Here is a 9927-nt window from a genome sequence, read left to right on the forward strand (position 1 = left end):
AAGGGGAAAAACATCTAGCACAGTGGCTATCAACCTTGGCTGCACATTCAAAACTCCTAGGGAGCTTTTTTTAAAAAAATGATACCCAGGTCACATTCCAGACAAATTTATCAGAATTTCTGGGAGTGGCACCCAGGCAAATGTGGGTTTGTTTTTTGTTGTTGTTTTGTTTTTGTTTTGTTTTTTTTAGAGACAGTCTTGCACTGTTGCCCAGACTGGAATGCAGTGGCGTGAATCACAGCTCACTGCAACCTCAAATTTCTGGGCTCAAGCAATCCTCCTGCTTCAGCCTCCCAGGTAAGCTGGGACTACAGGCGTGCATCACCACACCTGGCTAATTTTCATTAGTAGTAGAGATAGGTCTTGCTATGTTGCTCCAGGCTGGTCTAGGACTCCTGGCCTCAAGCGATCCTCCTGTCTTGGCCTCCCAAAGTACTGGGATTACAGGCATGAGCCACTGTACCTGGCCCACTTGTACTTTTTGAAGCTCCCCAAGTGATGTCAATGCACAACCAAGTTTGAGAACCACTACTTTAACTTACCAATACCCTTATCCTACCTTAAATAAGGTGTTCTGCCAAACTTCCACAGAGAGAAAAAAAAACAAGGAAAGGAAGTCAGGTCCCTGAGCAAACCCTCAATCAAGGCAGGACTTGAGACTAGTGAGATGTGTTATTTAAAAGCACCATCAGTCACACTTTAGTGTCCCAGCACCAGGCACAAGGTCAAAAATGTGAACTATTTAAACTGGCTGTGGTGGCTCATGCCTGTAATCCCAGCACTTTGAGAGGCCAAAGCGGGTGGATCATTTGAGGTCAGGAGTTCAAGACCAGCCTGGCCAACATGGTGAAAGCCCACCTCTACTAAAAGTACAAAAACTAGCCAGGCGTGGTGGTGCATGCCTGTAATCCCAGCTACTCAGGAGGCTGAGGCAGGAGGATCGCTTGAACCCAGGAGGCAGAGGTTGCGGTGAGCTGAGATCACGTCACTGTACACCAGCCTGGGTGACAGAAAGAGAATCCGTCTCAAAAAAAAAAAAAAAAAAAAAAAAATGAACTATTTGATATTTGACATCATTCCCAAAATGATGAAGAAATAAGTCAAGTGAGATTACAGAAGTCAGTCTAGTGAGATTACTTCTGGAGATAACAGGGTCTAAACACCTCAAGGCTTTCAGCTTCTGTGGCAATGTAGTTATAGGGGCTTACAAATGCCTCAGAACTTCTGCAAAGAAAAAAGTGGACTAAGGTTACATGTGAAACAAGAGTCACCAAAGTCAGTTACAGGCTACACAAGAACACTGAAGATCATGGAATCACAGAAACTATAGGAAGTTTGTCCTAGAAACTATACAAGACTAGAAATCATACAGAGTTTGTGTTAAGTGCCTACCAGTGAACACTGATGGTCATGTTTTTCTGTTTGTTTTTTAAGAGAGTGAAAAGAAAGTACATTTTTATGTGTCAACATTGAACATCATCATACCTGGTAAACAGGGCTAAGTGTTGCCCAATTTCAGAATTCCAAGCCCGTCTGGTCCACATCTGCGGGCCTTGGTTGAAATCCCAGTTCAAGAGGCAGCTCTCCAACCTAACAGCTCTTCCCTTAGACAATGCTTCCAAATTATATCCTATCAGTTGGAAACTGCATAGTCCTTGCTGTTATGTTGAAAGACAGGTTTCTGGAAAGGAGGAGGGGGTCACTGGGAAAGAGCGAGGAAGATCACCCTGCAGTATGAACAGCTGGAATTCTAAAGGGAAGACAAGAAATGAGCTATCTCTGTCCCCAGTGTTCAAGTAGGTGAGAACTAAGAAGGTACATGAAGGCTCTCTAAGGAACCATGACTCCAAAGCCTGGGGACACACTTCTTGTTATCTGCAGGATGGGGTGGCACTCCATAAAGAGTTGCTCTACAAGACGAGATCTGCCAAGCAACCGTATAGCTTGTAACTCACATTCCCTCCTAAGCTCCTCTAGGCTGTTCCTTCTAAGGATTCAATGCTTTGTTCCTAAAAGGATTCCAGTTACAGCGCCCTCTTGCAAAGGAGGGGCAATCATCCATAATCAGTGCTTCTTGTATTATCTGCTTTTTTGACATCTATTACTTGCTTAAACCTGAGGGCTAGAGAGCCCACTTTACCTTGTCCCTATTCCCCAAGCTCTAAATATGAAAAGAAGAGCACTGTTCATTAAGACCAAACCCTTTAGGCAACAGTTCTCAAAGTCAAATGAATTTCCAGAACAAACATCAGCACATACTTATCCTTTTCTTCTTTGAGCCCAAGAAGGACCTACCAGGAGATCTTCCCCCACTCTCAGGGGCTATAATTCTATGTCTAGGACCTGCAAGTGGCAGACTCACCTCAAAGAGGGTAACTTTCAAGCCAATAATGTACTTCCTATCGTCTTGGGCTGGACAGGGCCTTCCAGTCACCAGTGTTTTTCACACAGATTATCTGAATAACTTTAATGGAGAACGCACCATCCATTTTCAACAACTCTATGTGTTAGAATATTTTTCCCTATGCTCATATGACTTTCAGTCACTGACCCTGGGGAATTCTCCTCTTTAGACCACACAGAACACCCCTACACACATTTCCACCTGAAAGCTCTTCAAAAGCCAACGTCAACTAATGAATCACAATGTATTATGTTCTGGAAATTTTATGCTTTCGAGTGTTATGATTTCCATCATCTCACGACTATACTAACAATTGTGCCAAATTCTATTCCTACTCACAAAGGAGGAAAACCAAGGGCCAGAGGAAAGAGTTTAACTTGTCCAAGTTGGTGCAGCAAATATGATTCTAGAAACTAGGTCTCCTGCCTCCCAGGCCAATGCTAAATGAGAGGCCACAAGCAAAAGTACTTCTTATCACTTAGGGATTTAAGGCCACGCATACCATCGCTCCCCAAATTTCATCACTTTACACTGTTGCCAGTCTCTTCCTGGAGCCAAATATTTGCATTTGATCAACTTCTATCCTAGACACCCCAATATATTGTCACAGTTTTTACTGGTATTATTAGGAGGAAAAAATGTATCCTGATCATGATACAGCCCTAACCATATATTCCCACTTAGGAGAATAAAACAGCTCAGGGAGTTACTGCCTAGGGTGAAACTGTAATGGCTCAACGTGACAACACTCCACCGCCCCTCTCCCATACTCTCTTTCCCTCACAACAGGAGAAAGAATGTGAGAAAACAAATCAGCAGCATCCGATGGCCTCACTACACTCCCACCCACCCATCTGCTCAACAGACTTCATGGCAAGTGTTCTCCTTGAAGTGGCTGAAAGGGAGCAACGCCTTGCAGCGGGAAATAAACTTAAACGCTAAAACTTGACCTTCCAGCGGGGCACAGTGGTTCATGTCTGTAATCCTAGCACTTTGGTAGGCTGAGGCAGGTGGATCACGAGGTCAGGAGTTCAAGACCAGCGTGGCCAAGATGCTGAAACCCCATCTCTACTAAAAATACAAAAATTAGCCGGGCATGGTAGCACACACCTGTAATCCCAGCTACTCAGGAGGCTGAGGCAGGAGAATTGCTTGAACCCGGGTGGCAGAGGTTGCAGTGAGCCAATATTGCACCACTGCATTCCAGCCTGGGTGACAGAGCAAGACTCCATCTCAAGAAAAAAAACAAACACAACTTGACCTTCCTTTCCTTTTCACAGGTAATTATATATGGAGTATATGCGTTGCATTGACAGGTTGTCTATTCCTTCTGATTTGGAGAACAAACTTTTCAACCAAGGTATTTCAAATCTGCCTTGAAAAGAAAAACTGAAGAGTACCTTTTTGGGCCAGATCAATTTTTAACTCCATGCTTGAAAATGGAAGAGCAAAGTGAAGATGCCAAAAGGCTTGACATCTAAAGAGAAGAAACTTCAAATGCACCTCACTTCAGTGACTTCTGAAGAATTTCTGCCAACTTTATCCAGTTGGAAATTTGCACTAACCAGACAGGAAGTTTTTACTGGTAGTCCCAGGCCCTTTTTTTCTTCCCAGTTCTAAGCCTAAGGAAGCATAATATGAAAGAAAGGCCAGAGGGAGCAGGGAACAGATCCAAATCTCTGCTGAAAGACCAGATCGGTTATTTAATAACTGTACAATTTTAGGCAACTTAGGTAATCTTTTTCTTTTTTGAGATGTGGTCTCACTTTGTCACCCAGGCTGGAGTACAATGGTACGAACATGGCTCACTTCAGCCTCGACCCCCAGGACTCAAATGATCCTCCCACCTCAGTCTCTTGTGTAGCTGGGACTACAGGTGCAAGCCACCACACCTGGCTAATCTTTGTTTTCTTTTTTCATAGAGACAGGATCTCACTATGTTGCCCAGGCTGGTCTCAAATTTCTGGGCTCAAGCGATCCTCTCACCTCAGCCTCCCAAAGTGCTGGGATTATAGGTGTGAGCCACCGCGCCCAGCTTAGATAATCATTATTTATGCATCTATAATGTTGCTGATAGCACTAGTTACTATGAGCATTAAATGAGAACGGGTAAAAGGCCTACTCATAGTAGATACTCAGAAAATGTTCCCACTCCTTCTTAAAACAAAATGACCACATTCAATCTCAGGGCAAGGGGGAAAAGAATGAGAAGGAAATGGACTCAAATTAATCAGATACCAAAGCAGTTCCTCATACCAAATATAAGATAATACTGCCCTAAACCATTACTTCCTAATAATTTTAAATCTGTTTGCAGTGCTGCCTGATACCTGATATTGCATAAGATACAGCAGCTAAGACAGAGACTTAAAAATTGTCCTTTCCTCTGAAACTCAACAAAAGAATTTTTAGGATAGCTCTTCAACAAAGGCATCCAAGGGTGTGCCTTTTAAGTTGTAAACAGTGATTGCAAGCCAAAAATGAGTGAATATTATGGAGTGTCTAATGTACAAAGAGGTATTCTCAGACAAAAACCATCAGTTGTTCACCACATCCACCAAGAACCACCTTCTTATCATCATCTTTAAAAATAAAGGACATGGTAGTATTTGTGGGTGGGTGTGTGTATGTAACCCAGGGATGTCCAATGTTTTGGCTTCCCTGGGCCACATCGGAAGAAGAATTGTCTTGGGCCACACATAAAATACATTAACACTAACAACAGCTGATGAACTTAAAAAAAAAAAAATCACAAAATAAATCTCATAATGTTTTAAGAAAGTTTATGAATTTGTGTTGGGCCCATGCAGCCCACAGGCAGTGGGTTGACAAGCTTGATGTAACCCCCAAAATTAGACAATGGTTAACAAATACAATGGAGGGCCACGTGGCTATTATAGATGTGAAGAACCCCCCCAAAAAACACAGGCTAATATTACCTATGAAACATATACATCCTTACATCAAAGAACAAAGATTGAAGTACGTGGCTGACTTTATAATTTATGAAACACTTCCATATAAATTATACATAGGTTAGAGTGAGTATAACAGAAACACTGCACATACACACACACAAAGGTACATGTATCTCACCTTCCAGCTCTACCTGAAAGGTCAGTAGAGGGAAGCAAATGGTTAAATGTATACACTAAGACAGTAATCTTTTCCCTTAAACAGAAGTTTTATAACTATTACTATAATGATACTGAAGATGCCTATCCTTGGGAGGATTAAACTCCTAAGACTGGGATCCAATTTTTGCTAGTCACTAACTCATTTTTTTCTATTAAAAAGATTACTTTTCAAAGTTCACCCCTCTACTGTAAATTCATTAGTCTTTTATTCTCTCATTTCCATTCATACCCACCAATTTTTTATATTCACACAATTTAACCCATATAAACTGATGGGGAGGGAGAGGATAGTTACTGAGTAGGTTTGTTCTCTCTTAAGGCTTTCCTAACAAGAAATAAAATAGACTCCTGTCATTTTAATTTTTATTTACTTCTCCCTGAGGCCTTAAATATTCTAGAGCTGGAGGTTGGGAGGAATTGTTTTCCTAGCTTGAAAAAGTCTGTTAATTATTGATGTAAGCCATACTTACAATGAGGTGCTTGGACACTTTTCTGTACAGTATTACTATCTGGTTTTCCTCCCAAAACACCCATATGATCTTTATTATACAAGAAAGTTGAACTGGTATCAATAATGCCAACACGATTTCCATTGTCCTCCACATACATACTTAAAAATCTGCCACCTAAAACTTGTCCTTCAAGCTTGATGTCGAGAACTAAATGGTTTGAACTGATTTCTTAAGCAACTCATAAAGAAAAGCAAAGTTGAGATTATCACACATACAACTCCAGAAAAAAAAACAAGAGAAATCACCAACACTGCGCACTTCTATTGGCCTATGGAGATGATTTGGAAGGTTTCAGCTCCTCTCTCAGATTGTCAAAGAGCAAGCGGAGCTGACTTGGGAGAAGGAACGCATCAACAGTCCAAATGTATCCCTAGGAAGAGTGTTCCCAAGCTGACATGGTCCCCCAAAAACTTTGTCTCTACTCAAAAAAAGGTCAGAGACTGGTATTGTTTTTGTTTCTTGTTTGAGAGGCTTAGAATATCGTAAACAATTTTAAAAGGAATTGCACCCAGTAACAGTGACACAAAGTAAAGTAGCCACAACAATACTGCCCCAAGAAGCTTGGGATGTACAATCATAATTGTCTACATACTATATTTGCAACTGCTAGCCTTAACAGGAACACAAATCCACCATGTTAATGATGGGACATCATTTTTCTAAAGATTAATTCACACCATGTGTTATTAATCAGCAGGGTAACTGAAGCTCAAGCAAAAAAAAAAAAAAAAAGCTATCTTAGTCAAGCAGAACTTAATTGCATTATTGTTGTTATTATGGCTGCTGCACTGGTTTCCCTGTGTCACTGGCTCCTCCACCACAAGTATTCAGACACTCAGACACACACACACACACACACACACACACACACACACACACACACACACACACACAGAGCACCACAGCATAGATGGAAAAACAAAAAAGCCAGCGTCGGGCGGAAAAAAAGCCAGAGCCAGCAGGTAAGAACCACATGTCTAGTAGGAAGAGGGTTTTGAAGAAAAACGTTTGTCTCTGGTAAAGCAGGTCAGGTATGCACCCAGGCCGCCTTAAGAATTATGCCTAGGCCGTTTCATTTGAATGTCCCATCTTGCACAACGGTGGGAGCAGCTGTGGGAGATCACAGGAGATGCAAAGCAACCCAAGCAACCTCATCTAACTCCCCGACGGCCACACCAGAGTTTCCAGGTGGCGGGAGAGAGAGCTCAGTTCTCCTAAAGAGCACACAGCTAACCTGCCATCCAGAACATCATTTCCCATACCAAACCATCCCTTTTTCAAGGCCTGAAGGCAGGCAATTTGAACGTCCTGTCGCTGAGCAGACCTCAGAAAACCGATTTTTGATCTAGAACTCGAGTCCTCTGCCAAAGTTGTAAGTTTTCATGAAAACAAAAGAAGAAAAGAAAACCCGCAGGCAGGCACAATCGTTGGCTGCCCGGATCACGAGTTTCCCTTGCTGCCTAGTCTTGCGGAGTTTAGAGGTAACCAACTAGGAAAAGAGAAGTGTACAAGTGTAAGGAATAGGAATGCGTCCAATCTCTCCTGTGTCCCTCCCAACATCCCTTAGAAGAGGCTGGGACGCTAAAACTAGAAGTCTGGGGACCAACTGCAGTCCAGATCCTGGCTGGGGCAAGCCGCCACACCCTCTGCAGCTCACAGCACAAGCCTCGGCTGGGAGGGGCCCAGACACAGTCCCAGCAGGAAAGGGAGAAAGAGAGGAGTTTTCAGAGTCCTGGATTCGAGGAGCTGGAAAGCTGGGAGAAGCGGAATGCAGCAGGGAGCGGGGGACCTGGCTGGGAGTGCAAGAGGAGAGGAGGGGTCGCCCGTGCAGTCAGGACAGCTCGCAACACGTCCCCGCAAAACTGCACATTTTTGTGGTTTAAGATTTAAGTCTAGAGGGAACGCGCTGAGGTTCTCCCCAGCCTGGGTTTCAGACGCCCCTGCTCCTCTCCAAGGGCCGAGGCGCCGCACTGCTGTGGGTCTCCCCTTTCCCTTTCGGGGAAGCTCCCCTTGGCCAAGCCACGACGTCCGCCCTCCAAGTTCGCCTCCGCTCATCGCCCGGCGCGGCGCCTACGGCCGGCCACACGCGCCCCATCTGCCGGGGACTTCGCAGGTCCAGGGCTGGCCGCCCGAGGGATGGTCCGCAGGGGCTCAGGGTTTTTTGTTTTGTTTTGTTTTGTTTTTAAAAAAAAAAAAAAAAAAAAAAAAAGCCTAAGCGGCTCGCCGCCTCCTCCTCCCAAGCCCGCGCCACCTTCCCTTCACGCCCACGCCGCACCTCCCGGGCACACGCGCCGTGAGGTGCCTCTCCAGCCAGACAATGGGTTCGGGGCTGGCTGGGCAGCCCGCCCGGAGCCCCCATCCCCATCACGGGACCCCGAGAGGCTGAGCCCGGGAGACTGCCAGGGGGGTGAATAGGAGTGCTGGGGGCCACAAAGGGGAAAGTGGGAGCCTACCCCACGGGAATGGAGGCTCGCTCCCGGCACCGGGCGAAGGGGAGGGGCGGGGGTCAGCTGCGCCGCCCGGCCGGGGGCCCCGGGTCCCCGCGCCCGGCCGCCGCCGCGCACTCACCAGCACGATGGCAAATCGCTCCTCCAGTTCACCTGGCTCGGGCATCGGCAGCTTCAAAGGCACGTTGTGCGCCCTGAAATCGGTCTGCTGCGAATCCATGCTCCCCGCGTTGCCCATGTCGGCGGCGCGCCGGGGCCGGGGGCTGCTCCGGGCCCCTAGCGTGCGCGTCGGAAATCAGAACAGCTCCCGGCGGTCGGCTCCCGCCTGCAGGTGCGACCTGCCCGGCTCCCCACCCTCCGCCGCGCCCAGGCGGGTGTGCGGCGCGCACCGCTCCCTAGCAGCGCTCCAAGCCGAGCCGCCCCCCGGCCTCCCTCATGCTCTCCGCCGCCCCAGCGCGGCCCCGGCCTCTTTTCCTCGGGAGGGGTAGTCGGGGCGCTGGGCGCCTATGTGCATGGTGCTCCGCTGGCACACCGCCCCCTGCTAGAGATCGCGGCCCCCGACGCGTGGTTCCTCCTACTCGGCCTTCTGCCGGGCCCGCGGCCGCCTCTGACACTTCCAGCCCTTGCCGGCCACGGCTGCGCCTGATCGCTAACACCTCCAGCAGACAAATGCAGCTCCGCGCTCCCCTACACAATGCCCCCTCTCGCCCGGCCCCCGCCCCCGGCCCGGCTCCGCCCACTCGCCCCGAGGACTGCCGGGACGCGTAGTTTCTGCCCAAAGTGTCCGCGCGCAGAAACCACGCCCGCTCCAGAGCGCCAGGCCGAGTTGGGGCCATTTGCAGCAAGGGCGATCCGTACGTCTCTGGAGATAGCTTATGTCACTTTTGACCCTCCTCACCCCAACAGTAGAATACCTACATTGTGTATATCATGTTGACACTTCGTAGGCAGGTCTGACCATGACGGAATCCAATCAATGAATGAAGGAATGCATGCCTTCTGATTAAAATTCAGAAAATCGTTGCTGTTTTTGAAAGATCTAGTTCAATAAGGAACTTCAAAAGCATTGGCAAAGTCCTGTTTCATAAACGGGGGGGTGGCGGTGGGGGGTCCATGGGTGCTTGTTCATCGTTCTTTCTTCCATATATATGTTCTTTGGTGTGATTGAAATGTTCTATAAACAAATGTATAATTTATGGGTATATATAGTCAGCCCCTGGGAACTGGGTAAGGATTCAATTCAATTAAAAGAAAAAAAAAACACCTGTCAAACACCTATTATGTATGGGTTATTGTGTTCCTTGGTGGAAGGAAAAAAAAAAGAGACTTGCCCTGTACTGGAATACTTGCCAATCTAGTGAAGGAGAAAATTTACACACCCATGTTTCATGTGAGATGGATATAATTATAGAGTGTTCTGGGAGGCT

At 46.5% G+C, this 9927-nt stretch overlaps 1 protein-coding gene across 11 annotated transcripts in view; it reads right to left on the reverse strand.

Annotated features, from left to right (window-relative positions):
* FMNL2 (formin like 2) overlaps positions 1 to 9232 on the reverse strand; it is a 315785-nt gene extending 306553 nt beyond the window's left edge. For all 11 annotated transcript variants that reach the window (XR_007718334.1, XM_050752042.1, XM_050752046.1 and 8 more), the window contains exon 1: positions 8622 to 9232. Coding sequence is in view for 10 of the 11 variants with exons in the window: in XM_050752042.1 (XP_050607999.1) it covers positions 8622 to 8738 (117 nt within the window). In the remaining variant the exon portion in view is untranslated. The remainder of the gene's footprint in view (positions 1 to 8621) is intronic.
* Positions 9233 to 9927: the final 695 nt, after the last annotated feature.

This window comes from Macaca thibetana, chromosome 12, assembly GCF_024542745.1.
Source record: "Macaca thibetana thibetana isolate TM-01 chromosome 12, ASM2454274v1, whole genome shotgun sequence".
Classification (NCBI taxonomy): Eukaryota; Metazoa; Chordata; class Mammalia; order Primates; family Cercopithecidae; genus Macaca; species Macaca thibetana.